At 38.5% G+C, this 25324-nt stretch overlaps 3 protein-coding genes across 7 annotated transcripts; 2 read left to right on the top strand and 1 right to left on the bottom strand.

Annotated features, from left to right (window-relative positions):
• Nucleotides 1–299: 299 nt before the first annotated feature.
• LOC105684484 (TGF-beta-activated kinase 1 and MAP3K7-binding protein 2-like) lies at nt 300–17307 on the top strand. 5 transcript variants are annotated; one of them, XM_012397854.3, is made up of 10 exons: nt 346–595; nt 6932–7070; nt 7836–8217; nt 10253–10639; nt 10943–11167; nt 14585–14736; nt 14815–14908; nt 15050–15304; nt 16856–16912; nt 17023–17307. In XM_012397854.3, exons 2-10 carry the CDS (start codon nt 6963–6965, stop codon nt 17046–17048), a joined length of 1686 nt encoding a protein of 561 aa, XP_012253277.1. In that variant the 5' UTR covers nt 346–595; nt 6932–6962; the 3' UTR covers nt 17049–17307. The 5 variants fall into 5 exon arrangements, with proteins under 5 accessions (XP_048510537.1, XP_012253276.1, XP_020707086.1 ...); XM_048654580.1 differs by lacking the exons at nt 16856–16912; nt 17023–17307 and having other exon boundaries at nt 300–595; nt 15098–16516; XM_012397853.3 differs by lacking the exons at nt 16856–16912; nt 17023–17307 and having other exon boundaries at nt 323–595; nt 6936–7070; nt 15050–16516.
• Nucleotides 17308–17727: 420 nt separating this feature from the next.
• On the bottom strand, nt 17728–19273 carry LOC105684401 (pre-mRNA-splicing factor syf2). The gene is made up of 4 exons (XM_012397710.3): nt 18913–19273; nt 18630–18770; nt 18244–18536; nt 17728–18055 (listed from the first exon to the last, which is right to left on the bottom strand). Exons 1-4 carry the CDS (start codon nt 19000–19002, stop codon nt 17890–17892), a joined length of 690 nt encoding a protein of 229 aa, XP_012253133.1. The 5' UTR covers nt 19003–19273; the 3' UTR covers nt 17728–17889.
• Nucleotides 19274–20196: 923 nt separating this feature from the next.
• On the top strand, nt 20197–24877 carry LOC105684495. The gene is made up of 2 exons (XM_012397879.3): nt 20197–21489; nt 22152–24877. Exons 1-2 carry the CDS (start codon nt 21367–21369, stop codon nt 23772–23774), a joined length of 1746 nt encoding a protein of 581 aa, XP_012253302.2. The 5' UTR covers nt 20197–21366; the 3' UTR covers nt 23775–24877.
• Nucleotides 24878–25324: the final 447 nt, after the last annotated feature.

Here is a 25324-nt window from a genome sequence, read left to right as displayed (position 1 = left end):
AATGAGGGGGTTAAAACACAAAGACTGCGGAAGAAATTGTTCAACTTTTTGTAAATAAACTATTAAATATCCAAAATCGCGAATGGACTATCAATGACGATGAAAAAACAACCAATACTTATCCCCCAGGTATAATGAGCTGACCGTACTTGGCGCTGCGGTGGCCATCTTGACTACGTTAATCGACGAAAATTTCATTCTTAAAAGTTCGGTGATCGGTTCGAGACGTTCAAAATCTGAAAACAGTGGCATAAAATGACCAAAACAAATACCTATTTATCCGTACTGACACCGCGCTAGAAAATCACCTTCAAATTTTGACACAGTTGAGTTTATGAACATTCCAGTACAAAAACGCAGTGCACAGCTGATCAGTGGTCTCGACGGACGGTCGCCGCTCGCTCGTAATTTTGAAGACTAAATTTTAATTCACATCACAAGATCGTTTAGACAACAAGTTAATGAAACTGCGACCATTTCAATGAGAAAAGGTTCATAAGCAAGTGATATAAAGTGTGTTTTCAGTTTATTATTAGTGTTCAAAGTGAGCAGTGTGACCGTTCTTAACTCTGGACGTTTCAATGGTTGCCATTCGGTAGGTATACGCTAATATTAACAAATTATTGTTACGAAATAATCGGAAATAATGAACGTGCGACGTTATTTACGTGCGAGCATTTAATGCGAATATATTTTTACAATTTCACCTGCTGCCATGGCTGCGCAACAATTCCCGATACCCTTTCTTATTTGAGGTTAAAAGTATTATCTTTACGCTAATACACCTTGCGCATAATCCACTTGAATAACCTCATATACACAATAACAAACGAGCTGTCCGATCTCATCGCGGAATTATTGCTCTAGAGAAAGTTTGATTTTCAAAAAAAAAAATCGCCCGCCCTTTTTTTCCGTAATCGAAAATCCCTTCGAACTGTTTGAAAATTGGGTTTCAAAATTCGAACGCTATATAAGATTGAACCGCTTTGATTCGATAGCCTGATGTCATGGACCGCAATAATAATACTTCGAAACTTCATCCTCTAGCAACTAGTTTAGAGAATATTTAGAACAGGTGACTCACTGATTATCACCTGAGCATTGGATCACAACAAAATTATTTCACCGTCGATTCGATAGGTCCTAGCAATTTCTGAAGCTGAGTGGTTACATTATGTTATTAAGTTTGTTTATTCGCGTTACACGCCTTGAAACGATGAATGTCGATGTCCAAGGTCCCGCAAGTGTAAAAACAGGTAAACATTCGAGTGTAATCTCAGCGTATGTAAAATTCTCCTATAGATGGTTGCCCGGTTTTTTCTTTCTCATTATTCTGTCTGGTGTTCCGTCTTCACGTCATCGCTAAATTGATCCTCTCCGACCAATATGATTAATTCATCGTAAAATCCCGCACATTATTTTTCCCCGAACTTGTCAGCGAATGGATGACCATCTTACCCATACACAATAACATACGACTGTATTACACCTTGTCAGCTGACGTTGACAGCGAACATCGTAAACAATAAATTTATCTTCCTTTAAGAAATGTCCTGCAGGCTGCTCGGGCTCGTACATGAATCGTGAAAGCAAGTTGAATTTCGAAAGAATTGTGATAAAAACATCCGCCGAACTTGATAAAATTGTCGGTGATTCCCAGAGACGAGTACGACGACTCGACGATGATAACTCGAACGTGGATATTATCTTCGGGCTCGTGGAAAAAAGAAAAAAAAAAGAAAAAAAAGTTCCTTCATAATTTTTCTACACGTGATTCGTAAAATCCCGATCTCTCGCCGCATCTCGTATATCTAGTATGCAAGTATATATGTCCCGCAAATAGAATTTGGCAGCGGATTAAATTACATTAATTTATGCATTACATTCGCTCTGCTGTACTAGAAACGTGCAGTTGCAATTCCGGAGTAATTATACACGTTGAACTCCTGGAAAATTGACTTCACAACTTCGGCGAACTTTATTTCCGAATCGATTCACGTGTGATTCACAATCAGGTACTCGGGTGGCTGGGCGAGATGTTGAACCGGCGAACCAAAATGACGTCAAGATCACCTATTGTTGTTCCGGATCTGTCGATCTTGTTTACTAAAAAAGTTCAACTCAAGATCAGTCATCGGTTATTCCGGCTATGTTATTACATCATGTGTTTAGGATGAACCAAAGCCGGATTCTCTTCTGAAACGAACGCATTTTTTACCGAACACGCGGATATCGTGATACATAGGAGACGAAAAAAAGTTCAGGTGAAAAAAACTAATCAAGATGTAGAAGAATACGCTGATCGCAAGTTCGTAAGGTGATTTCCATAACGAAATGGCCACAGCTCTTAACGATTTTCGTTCGTCATTTTATTTTAAACATTTTGTAAAAATTGTTTGCTGTCGGAGATGGAAATAATATTAATAAAAAACACGGAAGTAAATATTTTTCATTACGAACTGGGTGACCGAAGAGATGATTCCGTAGTTACCGATCGCAGACAAGTTAGCGGTGTTCGATTAATAGTTTTTGCGTTCGAGATTTTTCAGAACATTATTTTACAATCGGAAACAAGTACGGCAACTTAAAATCTCGTAAAAAAAATTCTTTTCTATCTGTACCATTGTACAGAGAAAAACCTTCGGGAAGAAAGGTAATAAAGAATAATGTTATTTCAAGAAGCCAGTTTGTTTTAGAATCGCAACAAATTCGAATGTCGACGAAAAGCGCGTAGGTCAGAATATATTTGAATACGTAGGTAGGTGTACGAATCCAGTAATAAATTAGTATTCTTGGCTCCAGAATTACATCTATTTTTCTTTCTTCCTGTCTTTTCTCTTACTTCATTTTATTCATACAATATATACATCAAATACACGTCTCAGTTTTCTGAATCTCTCTTCTTTACGCCAACCGGTGTCCCGGGTATAAAATAACTCCTGTATCATAGACTTACTGGAATTACAATTTGCTGTATCTATACGCAACGAAAAGCCACCCACTAATCTTCGAAGGATTTTACTATTCAAACTCACCGCACGGGTTAAACTATTTATTTTTACAAGTTTGCACACGGGGTGGTCGAAAGCCACAATTCGCGTTATCGCTTCTTTTTCTTTACTGTTTTTTATTTCTTTTTCTTTTTTTTTTTGTCGGTTTCTGTATCCCATTTGTCAATAAATAGCGTTATACGCGTGCAACTACATATATGTATATGATGAATAGTATACGTCAAACGTCTGACGTATTAAACTCCCACACGCCGACGTCGACGCGACGACGGTCGAACAGGTGTCGTCGAATGCCTTTTACTTGCCTCTTACTTGCAGTTTACTTCCCGACGACGACGATACCGATTATTCAACGTATTCGCGTGCACGGCTATGTGACCGATTATGCGGCGATAACTTCACGTTTATCGTCTGACCGCATATGTGTAGTCAACAATTTATAAGTCACGCGTGTGATCCTCCTCTTTTTTATCGTAAAAATTAATCCGGCTCCGAAAGTTATTTTGTTCTTTTGATTTGTCTCGACGTGAAAAATCTTATTTTATCACTTCACAATGAAAATGTCAAAACGAAACGATCGAATAAAAAGAACGAGCCGACAAAAACTAAGTTCACCGCATATCGGACGCCCTTTAAGCGATTTTTCATTGGAGTATAATTGAGTATAGAACTCCAACGGGTATTTTTCTATCCCTTAAACGAGAGACAGCGACCGATTTCTGGGATGAGATTTTCAATTAGAAAAATCAAATCCGGCATATTTCCGTCCAATATAACCCTATAACTAATCGCACGACTAATTGAAAGCGGTTAGATTTCCGGGCGGGCTAATTTACTGTTCAGTTTTGAAATGTGACATGTTTCGCGGACGCATAATCCTCCGTCTGGAAAGATCGTACTTACACTAGGGGCGCGGCGCTGCAGATTCGTGTGCCCCGTCGCATACCTTACCTATGTACACTTATAGAAACGGATACGTTTGTAACGGTTACACTATACGCACGCGGACATTTCGAGGCGAGAATTTTACCGAGGTTTAAAAAAAGCGTCTCATCTTCATACCGCGGTATGTATACATACATATACAGTAGCTCCCCAACGCAGCAGCGGGGTAAAAGCTCGTTCGCTAACTTATCCAATTACTCAGTTACGTTAGCGGCTACGTGTACGCCACAATCTTGAGTGACACTTGCAGACGGGCGCAAATTATACGACCAATTAATAATGACCTCTTTGTAATGAAAAATTTCAACTCCTCGGAGCACCTGCCACTAGACCATTTCTATAGATATCCCATATGGGTGCACGCATAGGTGTCTAGCGATACTTGACTTCGTATGATTGATTTTTTTTTGTTTGATTTTTCGATTCACTCAGTTTTTTATTCTACTTTTCCCCGTGCCAAGTCTGCGCGATCGGAAGGAGATTTTCTTTATTTTTCACTCCGCTCTCATTTCGAATTACAAGTTTTTCATTTTTTTGTGGCTGGGATCGGAGCAGACCCCTACAGGTTCGGCTTTCGTCTGCACTCCACGATGCCTAGAGTCTGACAACCTGCCACGTGTCTTCAACCTCTCGCCGTAGAGCATCGGCAGTTTTTGCAGACGCTTCTGTAAGAGTATAGCTTCTCTCTCTCCGCCTATATAGCAACGTGTAGGTATTTAGTGACACAAATATCTTCCCGGCAAGCAAGAATTCCAATTTCACTTTTTCCCTTTTACATTTTCTCCACAAATATTTCTACCTTTTGCTTTTATTTGCTTCATAATATCCCGCCGTCGGGGTCGTCCCCCCTACTTCGGGTGGACACACCAACGTAAACGACGCCACGTTGCTAAAATTGCCGATGGTATAGGGAACGTTGCGGATTTTCTTTGGCGATTTCGTTCTTTTTGTTATCATTATCATTATTATTTTCAATTCCACGGCTGATATTAATTTGTAAAGTTTATGTGTTGGATGATAACGCACACTGCGCGTACAGTATACCGTGCGACGAAGAAATTGTAAACTTTGTTGGCAATCTGCGTGAAACGATCGTAATAATTTCGTTATCTCTTGGCACATCGTGTCTAAAACTGCACGCTTCACTGATATATGTTAGTTATTCACCTCTCGTCGTTATACGTTGATACGAAGTACGTAATATATAAATGACGAGAAATTAGAAGGTAGTCTATCATGTACGCGAGAGATCGACGACCCTTATAAGTATGTACGGTAATCATATTGTTTTCACTTACATGTTGCCGTAGAATAGATACATCTTGTGACGTAACAATGAATATAGAGTATCGTAACGCGTTGCAAGTTGTTGTGGCAGCCGGAAAGCCGCACGAGATACGATATGAAAATTGAGACAATTCTTGCAAAGAAATTTCGATCCATAACGAAGTGTAAAGTTTTCATTTCATCACTGTAACAGCAAACTGAATATATTCGCTGAAATTGAAAATATTTTTTTCAAAGTTTTATATTTCTCAATTTTTTTGATAAATGACGCTCATCGTCTTGTCTGTTTTTCTTTACGGACTAGAGATTCATCTACTTGCGAATTTGGCCGAAATGAAGCATGTATTAAAATTTCGGAATTTTAGCGAAACACCTATGTCAAAGATTTATAACCCCTATGAGGTAAAATAACCTGTGTTAGGTCACAAAAAAATGACCCATAGATAGAATAAATTATTACAGATAGCTGCGAGTTTATTATAAGATGGTAGAAGGCGAGTAAATATTGTAATAGTATATAATACATCGAGATAAATACAATACAGTGAAGCTGCTACGGCTGGCACAAATTTCTCATATGAAAATGACGTGGATCAAAAATTTGCATATGGATGGTAGGATCATACATTACTCGGTCAGACATCGTCTGATCTAATATATATATATATTTTTTTTTTCATGTGCATATTTATAAATACATAAGTATATTACGTACGAAATTCGAAGGGAGGAACACGTGCGTATGCGTTAAGGTACATTACTTACATACCTCGGTACGCGGGACAGGGAAATCCTTGTTTTTGGCCGCACTTCTGCATAGCGTCCTCGAATTATCTCAAACTGCACATCTCGGACATAAATATGAGGATAATTGTAGTCTAACGACCCTGTTTGACAAAATGTCTGATTCTCCATTCTGAGCGGTCTACGGTGTGCGCGACACGTCTTAATTAATTTAACGACAAACTTGCGTGCGGTATTGCATCATGTACAGCGAGCGCGGTTCGAGAAATAAAATCGAATCAAGGGATTTTGGTAAATTGAAAATCTCGCTCCTCCGATTTACGCCGAAACGTTGACGTAGCATCGAAACGATCGAAGAATTCTGCTAGAGCGTAGAATCGCCTTCATAACGTTAAACCTCTGGAAATAAGTAGGTGGTCGAAGTTTTTCGAGCATCTAAGGATAGACTTTTATCCACGTATAGGGTACGTACAAACGTACGCACACATTCGGAATGGGTAAAATATAGAAGTGGATATACAGATGCTGTTGGTAATTACGTGGCACACCTTTGGCACGCGGCACAGGTGTCCACGTCGAGACGTCGGCTGCCAACTTTTCTGCCATTATATATCCTACAATGAGTATATAGGTATATCAGGATGTTGGGTGGATAGGTAAGCGATCGTTGCTTGCCCCGCACTACGACCCAAAACTGGCGCAATGAACCGCGGTACCTACCTTGGTCTTGAAAAATGGGTCGATCCTGGTCGTGACGAATATCGCACTAAAAAGAACGTCACCTCGAAATTCGCATCTCAATGCCTCAATCCGAGGCGAAAGTCCATGGAACAGATATTTTTAATCTCTCCAAAGAAAATGAATCAAATTGAAAAATAAATCACAGACGTTGTCTCATTTTTTTTTTTTTTTTTTTTCAATGATTATTGGGCCTTTTTTCTCAGGTAGGCCTTTCCACGAGGATGGGGGCCCGCGATGGGGGACTGTCACTGCTCTAACATCGCGATAATGCAGCTATTCCATGAGCTGAAGCAGCAGTTTCCTGCACTCCCCGATCACGTTGTGTCACAGTGCATCGCCCAGGTACTCTGCACCCTGCATTTTTATCACGTCATACTTTTGGCGCTCATCTTCGTCATCAACCTAATTTCATGTCTTTACGAATTCATACATCGATCTGTACACCTACTTCAATCCCGCATCTGTTTACTATTTCGTTGTTGCATGTTGTGTGCGTGATCGTTTCCGTTACAATTCATGTAAATTATTATTTACAATGTAAATGGATAATGATGTGCCGTCGCGGTTTTTTTGTACGTATTTATTGTACGGCGCTAAATACTGCTGGTGTTGCGAATTGCTGCCGTTGTTCGTTCTTTCACCTGTTGTATGATAATCAACCGACAATGTCTAATCCATCCCTCGTTCGAAATGTGTGATTAGTATGTGTAACAATCCGAACTAAATCGTGAAGGAAAACCAGAAGGACGACGACCTGCTTCGGTGTGGCCATATCGAGGCGTTTAATAACGAGGATTACGAATGGTCTGATGCTTTTATTTTGTTGGTTGTTTGGGTTTTTTTTTTTTCTTTAGTACAAAATGACCATTTGCGTGATGTGCGTATGTGTGACGTTAACGTTTACAGCATATAACGTATAAAAGCGAAGGATCAACCTTCGCCGCAAGGACTACTACGAAGGTTCTGCGATCTGCATGCCGCCCCGAACGAGTAACCGAGTAGTCGCGAGACTCATGATTTCGGAAGTCCTTGGCTACCTTATTTTGATTTCGTTGAGTTTTGCGGCGCATGGGAGTACGGAGGTGTAAATCATCGCGTGTTTTGCAGAACAGCCACGACAAGGAGACATGTGCTCGAAGCCTCCGTGCGACGCAGGAGTCGCGACCGCCCTCGGGCGCGTTCCCACCCCCACCGCCCTCCGAAACCCTGACGTCGTTCAACACCCTAACAATGAAGCACGCGAACCATTCGAACCACTCGAATCACGTGAACCATTCGAACCAGCATCCTCACGCCGCACCACGTCCTCACCGACCCTCATCCCTCGACATAGGTGTAGCTCACACCTGTCCCGGAATACGAAATGGCGCTCCCGCGTCCGCACCAGCCGCGTACCCGACAAGGGGCTTCTTCGACGATATGACCAACCCCAACGCTGGCTTCGAACTCAACGTCAACGTAGCCTGCAGCCCCGCAGCCGGCAATCGCGGTACGAATTAATATCTACATTTTGCACGCGATGATTTTTTGCGCAGTGTTTTTTAAACGTAAATGCTGATGATTGTGCCAGTTGAAAGAGAGATCTTTATATATGTACGTTGTTGAATGTGTCTTCGAAAATTTTGCTTGGCCTTCTTCGTGCCGGAAGGTACGGGAATCTTTCACTTTCATGCGGAGAAATAAACGCGAAAGCTTGCTCCGAGATGAGCTTGAATCGACGGATTAAACTTTCGAGTTTATTTCTCTGCGACTTCTTCTACTCGCAAATTGCCTCCTTCATTTTCTTTACAATTTATAGAATTGATTGTTGCGATGAGAGCGATTGTTTAGCTTATAGATCTTATGCCTTGTTACCGTATACCGCGCGTGTTAGATTTTTATGCATCTATGTATACATATGCAGCGACAATAGGTTTCATCACTCGTTAACCCTAGATGATCACGCTTCGGTAGAATCACGTGGTAAACACATGGGGTGTCAGTGACATCGGTATGAGTATCGTTTACCTAATCGAAACGTTCGAACCACTTCTTAAAAATTACACACATTCTTTACATAGATAAGGAATTGATCTCTTCGTTTGCGTTGTCAGAATTGTATGTTTAAATATGGAAAAGAATAGTGAAATTAAAGTAGCAAAAAAATCAATTGAAAAAAAAAAATTGTAGTTTTTGACTGGATTTAGACAAAGTAGAAAAACCAGATGGATCCCACGCCTCAAATGTGATTCTTTGAAATAAAAATTATTGTAATTATGTCTGTTTCAAAAAGTATACTTTGAAGAGAAAAACGAAACATGAATGATCAGGTAATAATCATGTGAAAATGAGTGCAAATCATTGATTTCAACACAGATATCTAAGTAAAATAACTTTTTATCAATTTTATTATAGTTTCGAATACTCAAGTTCAATTCATGTGGAATTCCGAGTTGCTAAAGTTCGGATTGTAGTTAGTTGCAATGACCCGTACCAACCGTTACAAGAATATTGAGTTCGGGTGGTCACCTTCTTTTGAAGGTTGGATATTTTTTCTCTATCCAGATGAAATTTTCTAAAATTCTATGGTCGGAGCAACAGTGGTGTTGGCGCGACAGTTCTCACTTTTCTTAATACTTCTCTTTTTCTACTTTTCGGGAAGTCTGAAAATTTGTGGGGATGTTTGCCACCCCCGGTGATCATCTAGGGTTAATCCTCTGAAACTTCTGAGAAGTGAACTCAAGTCAGGGAGCTGTTGGTAATTTTTTTTTTGCATCTTGAGTCTGGTTAATATTGACAGAGAACGAACAAACGGTAGCAACCTCGTGCGTGTCTGATTCATTTTTTGAACTAATTCTATTGGCCAACAAGATGAACAGAAACTATTATTAGAAATGTGTTGCAGGAACAGCATAATATAGAAAATCTAAATTTATGAAAATCTAAATTTATGAGAATATCGATGGAGAAGAAAATACCGATTAGTTTGGCGGAAACTGGCGTAAATATTCGGAGAATTTCACAACATTTGGCTTGAAAAAACGGAAAAAAATGATCGTAAATAAAGACAACACATTTTCACAATTCTAATAAACATATTTATTAACTTGGAGCGGATGTTGGTTCTTTATTTATTTTGTTCTTTACTTCTACTCGACTACATTTGCTGCACGTATCACTTTCATTTCAATTCACCTTTGCACATTCTTGGAGCGCATTACATTACACCAATTATTATTATACATATACCGAGAGGACCTTGATGATTAGTAGAAAAAAAATTTGATCAACCTGTTTGTTAACAAGTTCGAAAAAATGACTATACCGACTCGAAAAAATTGAATATTTTTATAAAACCGACGCTCGAGAAGCGCATTACAAGTACAACTTTTCTTCCGGCCTCCGATGTAATTGCCAAGAGTATTATTGTTCAATAAAAGTTACTAAAATTCGACTAAAGAGCACTTTATCGAACTTGTTCAGTTGGCAAACGTATAATTGCGCCCGATTGCAACGTTATTATAGCTTTCACTTGATTACTGCAGAATTTCGAACGATCCCAGTCGGTGGTACCTGTAAACGAAGCTCCCTTCTGGTGGAACCTCGGCCCCACTACGTTTGCCACGTCCAGCCGGACAACGGAGGACTCACCAATGGTCTCGCCGATAATTCCCGGAGTTACACCTCCGTCAGTTTAACCCTGAGACCACCGTCCTCCGAACCCCAACCTCCGATCAATATCAGATCACACGGATCGAGTCTCACCTACTCGACCTCATCCGTTGACCCTAGGGGCTTTCAAAGCCGCCTCCAGATTAGCATAGGTCCCGGAACACTAGGCAGTGTTGCCGCTGCAAGAATAAGGCCACCGATGGGTCCCACCAGACCGACAACCCTGCTACCCCCGACTACTACACCGCAAAGGCCCCCAGGTGACCATCCGTCATTGATTAAATAAAATGTACATGTATGGGGACATCGCATGACGAGTCACCCAGTGCTAAGAGTTTGATCATCTTACGATCTTCTATTTGTTTGGCATCGTCTTTTACGATACCGTCGATTATGATCCGTTAGGAGTTATTCTTCTCGACGGTCGAGATTTTCCGCGGCGTTATACTTTTGGTTTTAATACTTGACAACAAAGATTTTTTTTTATAACCACCCTATTGTGCGATAGATTTTTTATTGAGGGTGTCTTCGATTCTACTAAATGTTGGGTATGCGATGAACAGGGCTTCCGGCTGGACCACCGAGTCAACTTCCTCGCCCTACGACAACGGTCAGCGCACCAACGACGCCCTCGGTACCGACGACAGGAATCCTGGCACCCTCGACGAGCCTTCCGACTACTCCGGCGTCGTCGCAACCCGCTAATTTCTCAACCAATCTCAGCCCCGTAAATCATGCAACGACAAGTACGACCATTGCTGACTTAACGAAATCGCCGATAAACAAAGGTGGGCTAAAATTCCTTAGTTATTTATCTCGTTTACTTTTTTATAATATATTCGGCATTTAATCATTCCAGTTGTAATGACTGTAGGATCGATCAATGTCCGGTTTCATATTTATGCTTAGCGTAGACAAAAATTGATTGGTATGAAAATCGATGTAATAGGTGTATACGTATGTTTATGTGTTGACACAGAGAAAGTATAAACTTATGTCTGAGATAATTCGCGTCAGATTATCGCATCGTCGTCGATCAAAAAGGGGAGAATGTAAAATGATTAATCGATTATCTATTTCGTATATATTACGGAAACTTGAGTATATATGTGGTACAAAATTTGGCTCAGATATGTTGGCATCCTTTAGTTATTTTTAAAGTCTACCGTGTGTATATTATAGAATAAATAGAAAGCGAACGGTGAAACGCCTTCCTTGCCAAAAGTTCCGACGAATTTCTCAATTATTTACACCTCGAGAAACTCTAAATATCTCGTGACTCGCGACATCGTTAAAATACGCTGGAATCGAGTACCGCCGATCCGCCTCTATAAAATTTGCTCCAGCGCAGCGTTTCTGCAACTCGCAAACACTTCAAAGATTTTCATTCTCTCGTTTATACCTTCTCTCTCACTTTCGTCGGTATAAAATTTATTACAACGAATGAAAAGTCGTGTACGTATTCTTTTTGGAAAAAAAAAAAATTCCTTTAAAAAAAACAGGCTTCTACGCTCTTGCGGAACAATATTCACTCTCATGCGTGAAAAGAAAAAAAAATGCGTTTTTTCCTGGTCCGATGAACCAGGTTACTTATAGTCGGTCACGTGCTCCACCCCCACGAATTTGATTTACGAAAGCTCGGGAGCGGTGGGTGGTTTGCAGGGTTAGCGTCGTTCGGACGCCGGACGGCGCCCAGGTGTGCGGATCACGATGATGCAGAGCCGACAGGGAGAGGAGAAAATTGGGGGACTTGGGGCCGCGGGCCGGTGTCGGCGATATTTACGAATTCCTGGCTCGTGCGCGACTATAGATAGCCGGAGTGTGGGAGCACCAGGTTCCATATGACGGACGCACGGAGAAGACGGAGAAGAAGATGAAGAAAAAGAAGAGGAGGAGGAGGAGGAGGAGGAGAAGAAGAAGATCAGCGTCATAGTCGCCTCCGTCGTGTTGGCCACCTGACGCGCCGCTCCGGACGTCTGGCAAATGAAAATGGCAATTGAATCCGACCCGGTATAGCCACCGTCTATCGAGTGTTGAATAAATTTACGCGTTTAAGAACATCTCTAAAAATCGAAATTTCGATATCAACTGGATACACACGAACGTTTCAATTCACAGAATTTTTCAATCCGAATTCTTATCAATCTCGTGCTCAAATTACGTCCTTCGAAACCTAAGTGTTTCGTACTCCCCTCCTTTGATATTTATAATGGAATAATTTTCGTACCGAACACAAAATTCCTACTCGTTTCGGCACATTTAACTGATAAACCATTAAAATAACGCTCAGCGGCTAGCCTGCTTTTATTGGAATAAATAATGGACCTGAGAGCCCTCGGTCTGCTGGACATTCTTTTTGATCTATTTTCAGGTGTTTCAAATCCAACATTATATTGCCCACGTGCCGCGTGCTTATCACATCTGTAATCTCAGGGCATCGTTATAAAACTGTTGTAGGAAAAAAAAAAAAAGAAAAAAAAAAACGAAAGAATTTAATAAATATACCGGTACCGAAACATGATGGCATGAGCGAGAGAGAGAGAACTGTGAAAGATACTGAATAATTATTTTTATTTATACATTGTTTCGGAATTATTGCCTAGATAGAAGCAGGATATAGGTATACAAGTATACACACCCCTGTGGTTTATGTAGCTCTAGAGAAAAAAAAAAAAATTACGATGTTACGATATTTTTAGAGAGTTTCCGGATCCGCCAACGCAGAACGTAATGATTTGTATACGTTTAGATTTTGTGTCAATATCCATCACCGGTACGGATCGATCGATCGTTGAACGGAACAGGCGGTTAGTATAATTCAAGCTGCACACCGTCTAATAGGCAGTCGCTGTAAAATTGTTGTTCGAATTTTTAATACCGTCCCGACAAATTAATTTCTATGCATTGTGTAGTCGAGGTAGAAAAATTAGCGTTCGTAGAAGTCGGAGGTGCGAAACATCTGTTTTTTTTTTTTAATTTCTGACCGGGTTAATTTAATTTGGTGCAATTCGTGAATAGCGCGCACGGCCAGTTTACATAAAAGCGTTGACAATCAAATAGAGGTGGGGTGTGACGTATGCGTAAGAGCGACGCGGTTGATTATAAATGTGTATAATTAGCCCACCTAACCGCCCTCTCTTTTACTTCCTCTTGCTTTTCGTTTCACTATCTATAGTATACCTACCTATATGCCACCTTTTTGGAATCCGTTGGTAAACTATATTTCTTCGACAATTTATTGGCCTCTGTTTACTCTTCGGTTTAGTGGTGCGTTTATCCGTTCAATAGCGAAAATAGATCTTCCCCGTTGGCGTTTTTCCCGAATTTGTAAAGATATGTATTTTATACTCATACGTATTTGTAGAGATAATTGAAACAGACAAGTAGCGGAACGATATTTTCTGCTAGGCATTCATTTTTGTTCTACCGTAAAAATTGTTAACCCTCTTTTTCTATCGATAAAATGCAATAGCACAATACTCGGACACTTTCACACAATAATTAGATGTACGCTTTTACCATATTGGTTTTAAATTTCAGACAATGCTTGTTGAGAACACACAGAAAACTTGTAACCATTTCCGACGACAGACTGACGGAAAATCGGGTGATCGGTGTACAGATTGATTTTCTGCAGCTGCATAGATACAGCTATATAAAATTTGCAGCTATCCTACCCGCTGCCGATGAAAAATCTTTTTTCATCGCCTGTTTGAAATAATCATATATGACGTCAATATTCCCCCACCTCTCGCTACTTATATCGGCTTCTCGGATAAAACCTGTCATTCTATATATGTAGTTGTGTTAATCGCAGTGTCAGTTCATACAGAAAAACATAACCGACACATTACCATTACCATCATTTAATTTTGTATCGGTTCCTGCCGGATAGCTTTTTTTTTCAACGTAACGTGGGTCATTTCTTCGTTACTAATATTATACTGTAGTCTCCGCATGGAATACTCGTCAAGAGGAATACAAGAATCTTATTGTAAGATGTCAAACAGATAATATTTTTCGTTTAATCTTGCACATTATTCGTGCCGATTTCGAAATAACTGGACAAAGGCTGAAATGTGTTATTGCGCGGTTTCTCATGGATTGTTCTTATCGGCAAATTTTTGATGGAGTTTCTGATTTTCAACGAAGTATTCCCGTAATTTGATTTTTACACTTTTTTTTCTCTCTCTCTCTATGTGCAGTGGCGGATCATCAGAAACAGCTGGTCGCCGAACAAATGTTGAGAAGAAATCGCCTAGCGAACGAATTACGAGCGGAAAAAGGAAAACTCGATGCCATGAAACGAGAACTTCAATGTCTAGCGAGACCGTTCAACGCAAGGACACCCCCGCAGGTATTTACAATAGAAAATCTGTCGAATTCGTCTATCGACCACACTCGATGCAATGTTTTTTAATACATTCCATAACAGGAAGTGGAGAGGAAACTTCGTAGCGAAATTTACCAGCTCCAAGTTGAATGCGATAGGATGGCTAGCGAAGTTGACCAAACATCAGACCCAGCAGGTGAGCTTAAAATTTGGATGCGCGAAACTTGAGAAAATTTTATTCGAAACCGCAATTAGTTATCTTGAAAAGATGTGTACAAAATGAAACGAACAAAATCCCATAACCCGACTGACGTTTTGGCCACCACGTTAATCGCAGTGCCTCTGGGAGAAACAAACGAAGAGTTCTATCAAAGCATCTACACAGGGCAGCCGTTCGTTCCTTTCGCTGGTGTGAATTCGTCCCTGCCACCACCCCTACCGTCGCGACCACCCGTTTGGGCACCCGTTGGTGGAGATCGAGACGATCGCGACGGACCTTCTTGGGTCTGTAGGATGTGCACCTTCGACAATCATCCACTCATGGACAAGTGCGAACAGTGCGATATGCCGCGTTTGCCAAGTCATAGTGCAGGTACGATTAATAATCGACATGTTGAACATTTGAGACAACTTTTCAATGCAGATTTGATACCCCCGAAATATGACGAACGGAACCTCCAGACGGAACCGCGATCCTAGGAGTTGTTAATAAATAATTTTCTGTTGTGCTTTTCAATTGATAGAATTTTTTGATTCGATATGATCCCATATTTGGATTCTGAATTTATAAATTTTGCGGTTCTTATCGTTCGGGGGTTGTCGTGCCTGAAACTCTATCTTTACCGCATGACCTCGAATGTTTGTTTTCTGAGGAGTGAAATGCCGAGTTTGATGTTTGTCTGAACTAACAATTGCTCACGTATATTTAATGTCGTTATCGCGATATACTTAAAATGATATAACCAGCTCCAAAGCTATGTCCTATTGATACACATCACATTCTAATAGTCGTAAAAATGGTATCTATAATACGTTTGAAGGTGTAATTGACGAAACAGTTTAGAACTAACGTCGAGATTCATTGTAGTTAATCGTCGACTAATTTATTACAGCTGATGAAAATCATTACCTACACGTGATTTCGCGAAGTTTTCATTTTTATGTAATTTGTCGACCAATATTACTGATTATAATGTATCGTTGCTTCAAGTTCTAGCTCATTAATGTTGATGCAACCCGATCGATAGTCTCTTTTCATTTTACCCGAATTACGTACAGACTGTATTAATTATACATACAGATAAATATGAATGAATTTATTACTATATGCATTATGATCGGTATGGTCGCATTTTTTAGTCAATAAAAGTCCGTCCGATGATTAGATTTGGAACTGTATCGAGCGTCCAAATGACTTGGTTATTTTTTAAGTCGTTTCGAAAAATTTGGGACCTGTCAGAGAACCTTGAATTCGTGATCAAGAGATTGACAATTCAGCAGCATTGCTATGGCGCGATAATTATTCAATGTTGCGTCTGTCTGTATTTGATGCTGTTAAAATTTTTATAGGATTCATAAATCAATTTACATTCTGTCAGCTTTTTTTTCTAACGAATAAAATATATGACAGGCTGTTAATTACGCAAAAGTGGCCTATGTTGTTTATTAATAAGTACGGAATATGTTGCATAATAAATGAATGTCGTGTGTGTGCGTGTTTTTATTTCCTTGTTTTAAGTTTGTCCGATTGTGAATGCCTGTCTTGTACTATATGCAAATAAAGAAACTAATTAATTACCTCAAATTGACAACGAGCTTTATTTTATGCAGATTACCTAAAGCTAACAGCAAGCATTTTTCTCGTGTAATTGTTACTACATGTAAAGGTAAGGATTAAACATACCTTTACTTGTAGTGCCACGTTAGAAATTACAAACTACAGGAGTGGAAAAATGATAACTTGTTTTTTGTTGATCTTCTACAGTGAAATTACTCACCTGCACTTGGTCACAGTCGAAATTGAAAATACAATACAAATCTTACAAATTTAAAAATGTAAACCTTCAATATCACTTTTGTCTCCGCTGCAAGTACGAAATTATATTAACAGACACGCTAATGATATTTCACCCTTCATGCCTAGGTGAAACACAGGATATCCACATACGAGTGACACATCATCATAATTTTTCACCCCGGCGTAAGTATATATGCGGAATATTTGAACTGACTCAATATCACTCACCTTTTTTTTTTCTTCGTACTCTCATTTCGTATGAGTAAAACTTAGATAAGATTTTTGTTTCACAGGAACAGTGCATAGTTGGGTGGTATGATGTGAACTGAATTAGAGAACTGAAAACTGTATATACGTATGTGTATGCATAGCTGCATGAACACATACCTAAAATATAATTAACTAATTTATATAAAGCAAATAATAATTATAGGGATTTAAGTGACTGAAATAAAAATGTGAATATTGTAATAATGTAAATTAATTTAAATTTTTTACTCAAAATGAGAATATGTATTGTACATTTAATAATGTTCGACCATTATTATTTTCTCAATACCATTATTTGCATCCTCGAATGAATATGCTGATCTAATCATTATAGATATATCCGCAAAGGAAAATCGATGCACATTATTTATTGTCAGGAAATTGCGCGTTTTGTACGTCAGCCTCATCAAGTGCCAAAATATATACAGAGATAACACCGCCTTGAAGCGACACTTCATGGTGATTTTGGTCAGCAGCCAAAATCCGTCAAAATTACATTGCAAAACCATACTAGGTAAGTAAATTATGACGCTAAATATTCGATTTTAACACCCAACATTATTTTATCAAATTCCTTTGAAAGGAATTCGACCGGAAATAACAATTGAAGGCGAAATACGGAGCTCTCCTAGGCCAAAAGATATGTTCACGTCGAACATGGCATTGGATTTGGAAAATACATAATGCACGTAATAAAAAGTTGAAGAAAAATGTAACATAGCCTAGGATGTGTTTTATTAGTTTATTTTTCGTTTGATGAGTTTTTCAATTAAACAGAAACTGTGAGTGGCAATTGAATAGCTAATACTTACTTACATGTATAGTAAACTGCAGGTGCAGTTGTGATATAAAATATAATTTTTTATGTTATGAAAATGTAACATAATTCACTAAATGGCGGTACCACGTTCCAAGTTAAGTTTAGTTTCACGAGTATGTTCTCCATAAAATCTTTCGAGTTTTTGATTGAATTTCGCATTCCTTTCATTGATATAGTCGATGTCAGCATCGTCGTTGTGCATTCTCCGGCGACTGTATTTCTCTCGTTTAGCAATTCTGAAAAGACAGAAATGATTTATAAAATTTATAAAGTAGTTATAGAAATACTCATGCTAGGCTAATGTGCACACATTTCACACGCGTCAAACATGGTGAGTAGTTGAAATTAAAGATGATTTGATACTTCGTTTACAAATGATTTTTTTGCATTATTGAGAGGAAAGCTAATGAAAGTTGTGACTTACTGCTTTTCTACATCTTCGACCAATCTATCGACTGCTTCCTTTTTATCCTCATGCAGCCCATGGAGAATGGTATTTCTGTCACCGTAAAATGCAGGACCAAGCTTTTCTCTCGCTGCTTCATAATTCTCCATGTTAGGTTTGATACCTTTAACAAGTCGATTGTATTGTCGAACGGTAGCTTGCTCGTAATCAGCGAATCCAGGGTCTGGATTTTTTTTCTTTCGCTTCCTGGCTAAACGCTCAGCTTCCGTTGCATCTATTTGCAGTAGTTTCACTCTATCATAATCTTCTCCCTGAAAAGATGATGCGTTAAGTACCTGATCCCTCTTATAATATCGCTGCAATGAAGAAATATTTTAGATACATGCAAATCTATTTCTACATACATTAGCTTGCGCCGCTTTCCTTGCTTCCTCATCTTTCATGATCCAGTCTGCTTGACGTTTGCGTGCTTCCCAATTTGATGGTAGCTTGTTTCTTTTGTCCTCTTCAACGACTTCCTTGTGGTTCTGTTGACGCGCTTCATTCTGAAATTTATGTCACTGTAATGTCGGATTATTCTAAAGAAAGTACCACAATCGACTAATGAATCCTAAACACGCACATTCAACAACGTAGTATGTTTATTTGAATCTAGGTTAGTATTTGTGACGTTGCATGAAACAATACCCTCTTCGAGTGCAGATCTCTCAGACGTTTCATCCGCTCCGCTTGTTTATCCGCAAAAGATTGAGAACTTGAGCTCACAGCTTCTGCCATTTTTTTTTATATCCAACAATTCACTTAATTCGGCAGTTACTTTCCGAGTGACAGGAGGAAGCGAAAATATGAGCTTTTTCTAGAAGATGGCCGCGTCGACTAGTAACTGGCGACTGTTTTACCATGGCACTACGGAAGAACGCTCTACCGTGGCCAATATTACTGCCCTTTGACTTATCATACGGTAGAATATTCAAGATAGGGCTAGCAAATAATTGAAAATTATATTCCTGAAAATGGTAAAGCTGGAATTCCTTAAAAAACGTGGTGGTGTGCCGCGATATATGTATTTTCGCCCAAGCACCGTTATCGACGACGTATTACGTCACCAGACAGAAGAACAAGAAGCGTATTACAACTTGAAGTTTGATTTTTAGTACCTACAGCCGACGTGTAGCAGCGCCATTATAGAAACATTTGCCACTTCGTCAAGCTGGGCCGAAGTGGGGTGAGAGTAGGTGGAGCGTAGGTGGAGCGTAGAGCTGGTGGGGGATAAAGTGGGGGACCTTTTACTCGAGCCAAGGGAAAAAATATTTGGTTTTCGTAAGATCGGAGTATTAGTTTCAGTATTGACAATGAGTAAATACGAAATATAGTTACTCAATGGTTTCAGCGTTGACCACTGATCGTTGACCCAATATGCCTTGGTGATTTTTGCACCGACTGTCTTATACCGGCTGAAAATCGCAGATGCAAAATTTTCAACGCAAGAAACATCTGATAATGGACGGATAGGATTCGGGGGTTGGGAACACGAGAGGGACAGGTTGATAGCGTTTAGCGAATTGAGTAGAATTATGGAAAAATTCAAGTGGTGATAAGCGCAATATAAAAATTCTTAAACAGCGTCATAATATCATGCAATCATGCATAGCGTGCAATCATTTTTGTAGGAATACATCATATCGAGCATAATTTAATAGAAATATACTGTATGTATTCCTATACGAACATATTCAGAAATTGAAATTCAATATTACTATAGAGCTGTTAGTCTTAAAATTACAATAGTATGATTATCATTTAATGTTATCAATTTTCTTTGTTATGAAACTGAAATCAAATCAAGTAACAGTGAAAGCCATGCAAAAGCAAATTTATGCAAAGAGTAAATCAGCTTATTATTTGAAGCTATATGTCATGAAATTTATATATAATACATAATACATAACATGACATAAAAATAATAGATCTATAATCATATCTAGTCGCATACAAAGTGGCATGCCGATTGAATAACGATGGAATTGTGAATCGGGAATGACGAAAGGTTCAATTTATACTAAATACATTCTTAGGAGTAAGTTTGGATAAATGCTTTATTCTGTAACAACACCGGAGAATGATAGAGGTAATTGAACGCTAATCAATGCGCGATACATGTAATGTAACGAAAGGGTAATTAAGGTGAATCGTATCGAACCATGACGAAATTATTCCGACAGATTCTGAAAAATCTAAATGAGTTAGATCATACTCCGACCTGTCGTATTATCGACAATATAAACTTTGTAATATACCACTATGTATGTATGTAGATACAAATTACTTATGTCACCTCGTGTCTGGGAAAACTGTGGAAGGAAAGGTCGGGTCGTTTTGTTTTGCTATTTGTGCAGCCCACGTAGCAGCAAAGATTTCGCGCAGGCATAATGCTAATCCCCAATTTAGAATAATTTATCATAATGAAAAACCAGAAAAAGTACGAAAGGCAAACCAGTTGAAACCCTATCAAACTATATTGAATCTCGTGCAATCAAAATCAGCCGAAACTAGAAATATCGCCAGAAAAACGGAACCGATTTGAAAAAACCCTCTAAACTTTAAAAAGCCACCAACAAAAGAAACTACGCAATCTCCGAAATATCAAACAATAACGCGAAACTGATCTGATTCTCTTTGAACTTTAAAAACCCACAAATTCAAATTCGCTGCCAACACGTGCTTGTAGACCGCTTGGCAGAAGCGGTAACTTGTTTTCGGGTGTAAGAGAGAGAAAGCCTGTGTACCCCGAGTGAATACTACGAATGAGTAAGAGAGAAATATCACATGGAGGGCGGGGCTTCAAGTCTTCGCACACTGATGTTAAGTTTTAAGCTTGTGGTGTTTGATTGTGCTCAAGTGTGCACACTGATATGAACGCTACTGTACTGCCAGCTGCTGGTCGGGGTGTAGTACTGATCTCGGGGTACACTGAATGAGCTTCAGAGCCGCCTATGCTCTTGCTCTTCTATATACCAGTATTTGGGAAACAGACGGCAACACGGCAAGTTTTCAGGATATTCGCAAGTACCAAGTAGGGCGCGGGCATTGTGATAGTAGATAAATATTATTGCGACATTAAAATATAAAGCAGTACATATTATGGAGACCCTAGAATCGAGTCGTGTGTGCCGTCTGTGCGGCCAGCTCTCAACGATCTGCTTAAACATCTTTGATAAGAACGAAAGCCATGTGAAGAAAATCAACAGCGTTCTTCCGATCATGGTACGTGCCGTCCGACTCAGGCCATGCTTGGAACTCGTACTTCGTATCAACTTATTCATTTTTTTTTACCAATTGTATCCACGGCCGCGTGCTCGTTAAAAATTCATTATTACGTCTAACGATACGAACGCTGTACCACAATCTGAAAAATTACTCAAACCCCATGTTTATCAACCAAAAATTGTTAAAAAAAAAGATTAATCTTGAAATTTACGCGCCAATTTTTGGTAACCTCAATTCTTAATTATGCCATTTATACACTGTATACACTGTATACTTGCTGGTTTGACAAGGTCACTTGCCATTTGCCGAAACGCAAATATGAAAAGGAATGCTCTAATTGAATTTCAGAGGCAGCTATGTTTCGTATGTATCCAAATACTTGGACAAACGAACGTGCTTTTCTTTTATCATTCTACTCAAACTAGAGGAAACACTCAGCTGGCAAAGTGTATCTTTATTTAGATTTGCTTTATGAGCATCACTGTTACATAATAAATAACAAAAATCAAGTACCTAATCGGAGCTTGTGTTTGCCTTGACCTCCTATCTTACGCATTTATTATATCTTGTTCCACTTCTGATAGCGTCTTTGAAGATGAATTTGTTTATTCATATTATATAGTCAACTTATTGCTCTTATTTCTGTGCTTCCTTCTCAGGTGCATGAAATGGATTCTCTTCCAAAGAAAATGTGTCATCGTTGTAGTTACAAGTTGGAGGAATTTCACAAATTTTATACAGATTGTTTGAAGACAGATAAGAAATTGAAAAGCCAGTTGTCATGGATGAAGAGAAAAGAAGCTGAGGAAAACTCAAGAGTTCCCATGGTACAGATTCAAAACATTAAGGTAAAATCTGAGCCTCCAGATGATGATATATGCGAACTTGATCCAATAGCTGAGAATGTGAGTTATATACCTTCTATGGACTCGATGACAAATTCCATGAATACTGTCAGGAATAACAATATTGAGTTGCATGGTATTAACAATGGTAATGAACATTTGGGCAGAGAATTTAATAATTGTACGTACTACAGTTCTAGTTATTCTAAAAAGAATCCAAGAAACAATACTTTGTTGGTGAATCACTTGAAGAAAAGCCCCAAACTGAATACTAAAAAAGATTTGCAGGGTATGAATTCAAACAGTACAAATAAATCGAAACTTGGCCTAAGAATGAACAATACAATGAAAGATAGACCTAAAGCCAGTCATATGTTGAGAGAATCCAATGCACTTGGCATTAGAAATATTTTGGATAATACTGACAATGAAGTGAGACAAACTACAGTGAAGACCGAAAAACCAGAAGATGTTGAAATGTGGTCTTCACGGCTCAGAAAACAATCTACAGATTATAATCCGAAAACTAATAAAAGTACCTCAATTCCCTACCCTGCAAGCAGATCTAGAAGTACACACAACAAAAAACTTGAATCAGCAGTTCCAAATGTTGATCCAGCAGTACAGGAAACTATTGGTAATCAAATAAAATTAGAACCACAGAAAAAGGTTCTAAGGATTCTCAGACCAAGAAAGTCTGTGATAAATTATCTTGACACGAAGAAAAAAGATCCATCTTGTCCTTCAGCTGATACACAGAAAAGAACGAGTAATGGAAAACTTAGTACAAAGAGACCCAAATCATCAAAAAATTCCAACAAAACATCAACATTGAGCTCTGGCCAATGCTCCACTAGATCACTGCCTAGTTCAATCGCAGTTAAAGTGAAGAATGAAATCCCTTCAGAAGATGAAACATCAGAATTTGAACAGGAGAATAACCGACAGTATAATGGAATTTCCAAACGTAACAGCCGGAATTCACTTACTTTATTTAACTGTGAAGCTGAAGTCATTGCAAGACGTGAGAAAAAAGAGAGCCAATCCAACAAGGTCAAATATACATCAAAATCATTGCCAAAAGAGACGATTACAATGTCCACCAGTAAAGGAGTGATGAAGCGACTTTCAGATGAACCTCGAAAAACAAAAAGCTTTAGAAATCAGGACTTGCGTCTCAGGAGTGGTAAAGTACTAAAGTACTCTGACCCTCCCCACATGATACTCAGGAGTTTGAAGAAACGGGTACTTCAAACGACTGCGACAAAATATGTACTTGGTAAGAATTTACCAGCAAAAATAGAAGAGAACGTGAGTATGGAAAAAGTTCCTACGTTATTGAAAGCTCCTGATGATATCAAACATTATTGCGAAAAATGTTTCACTGAATTTTCGAACAAAAATCTGTACAAGCAACATGTGTGCTACTACGATTAGTAGTTTCTATACTTTAGAACCGATGGTGCTAACACTCATTTCAAATGAGACTCCTGTCATGAAGATTTGAAACTGAAACTCTAAGATTGTCCTGTAGATGTATGTGCATGGTAGTATATTATCTTAGCTATCATGACCAAATATACAACGCATCTCACAGAATCATTTATACATATACTTATGATTATTTTTGAAAAAAATATGTTTTGTTGTATTTGTAACTTAACAATTAAGAATATAATCAACGCTGAAGATTATTTCACAGATTGTTATCACAGTGACAATCTATTGTTCAAGTGTTTCTCATCTTATTGTTAGTTAAGAGCATTGTTGAGATGAAAGTGATGAAGATAAAAAATATGTTAATTCGGACAAAACGTGTTTGACCAAACTCAAAAATATATTCTTGTAATATTAGTTGGTAGTACATAAAAATAGATTTATCATTGTTACAGATTTACCTATTTAGTTATTAAGAAGAAATATTTGTGAACTAACCAAAGTACCTATGTATTCTAGGAGTAACTCAGAAACAGTTATCAAACAATCCCGGGTAACCTGTTTATATTTAAAAAGACGAATTGCTCCAAATATCTACCATCATACACCTTAAGTTTACGTAAAATCATTATGACTTCATTAAGTTCGGATTTTGGCTATTTTTTTCCTTTTTCTTTTATTTTGAAAACCAGAAGTAGAAGTAACGTATGACGCACACTCTTTAACATCTACGTGGTATGCACGTGATTTATTTTATCATTACTGAGTATAAAGAAATGCGCTCAGATACCCAGGTATATCAAATTTGAATATACGTACATAAATAACAGTTTTATTTTCGTGTGTCATGGTATGATCTTATTTACAGTATGAAAAATATCTGTGATTTATCAATTAGTAAATAATAATTTCGATTGCTCTATTACGGTAAAAAAAACAGACAGCTTACGGTGTTTTGTATATATTCTAGAATACCCAGTTGTCCGTCGACCGGCACCTCGGGTTGTAAGACAAATTGTTTTTGTTCAAAATACATTACTTTCATTTGTATGCCTCTCATATTCATAAACTGCGTTTGTAATAAATTATTCAATTATGAATAATTCACCTCTCGATCTTTATTCTCGGCACCTCGTCACCATAGATAAATCAATTTATTGTTACTCTGCTGATTCGGATTCCTGAGCTCAAATCACGTTGGCATACACTGGTAATACCGGGAGTAAATTTTTTTACCCCATACTCGATAAAAATCATATACCTATTAGTATCTATGCTATCAGGGTTCTTTTTTTGCGACTATTTTTTTTCAAACACCATCTGAAATTTGCGAGGAAATTTGGTTCAATACATGGCAAAAGAAACTCCCTGCAAGTTTCACCCCTTTATATTAGGTTTAAGTACATTTCAAGAGGGTGGAAAGATTTTCCATTTGAAATACACGTGAATTAATTGTTTTTTTTTTTCTAAACTTCCGTAACTCTGCGGCATATTGGTTTTGGTCTCAATTTACGCAAAATTGAACGATCTTCAAAAGTGTATAGGACGGC

The sequence above is a fragment of the Athalia rosae genome, chromosome 4 (genome assembly GCF_917208135.1).
Source record: "Athalia rosae chromosome 4, iyAthRosa1.1, whole genome shotgun sequence".
Taxonomy (NCBI): Eukaryota; Metazoa; Arthropoda; class Insecta; order Hymenoptera; family Athaliidae; genus Athalia; species Athalia rosae.
The sequence above is the reverse complement of the archived record's forward strand: the minus strand, read 5'-3'. Positions and strand labels throughout refer to the sequence as shown.

Excerpts from the sequence above, each read along its gene's own strand:
- LOC105684495 (XM_012397879.3), top strand. The coding sequence starts at position 21,367 with ATGGAGACCCTAGAATCGAGTCGTGTGTGCCGTCTGTGCGGCCAGCTC. Across the intron at positions 21,490-22,151 it reads ACAGCGTTCTTCCGATCATG|GTGCATGAAATGGATTCTCT; the intron begins GTACGTGCCGTC and ends CTTCCTTCTCAG.
- LOC105684401 (XM_012397710.3), bottom strand. The coding sequence starts at position 19,002 with ATGGCAGAAGCTGTGAGCTCAAGTTCTCAATCTTTTGCGGATAAACAA. Across the intron at positions 18,771-18,912 it reads GAGATCTGCACTCGAAGAGG|AATGAAGCGCGTCAACAGAA; the intron begins GTATTGTTTCAT and ends CATAAATTTCAG. Across the intron at positions 18,537-18,629 it reads GGAAAGCGGCGCAAGCTAAT|GGAGAAGATTATGATAGAGT; the intron begins GTATGTAGAAAT and ends TCATCTTTTCAG.
- LOC105684484 (XM_012397853.3), top strand. The coding sequence starts at position 6,963 with ATGGGGGACTGTCACTGCTCTAACATCGCGATAATGCAGCTATTCCAT. Across the intron at positions 7,071-7,835 it reads TGTCACAGTGCATCGCCCAG|AACAGCCACGACAAGGAGAC; the intron begins GTACTCTGCACC and ends CGTGTTTTGCAG. Across the intron at positions 8,218-10,252 it reads CCCCGCAGCCGGCAATCGCG|AATTTCGAACGATCCCAGTC; the intron begins GTACGAATTAAT and ends TGATTACTGCAG.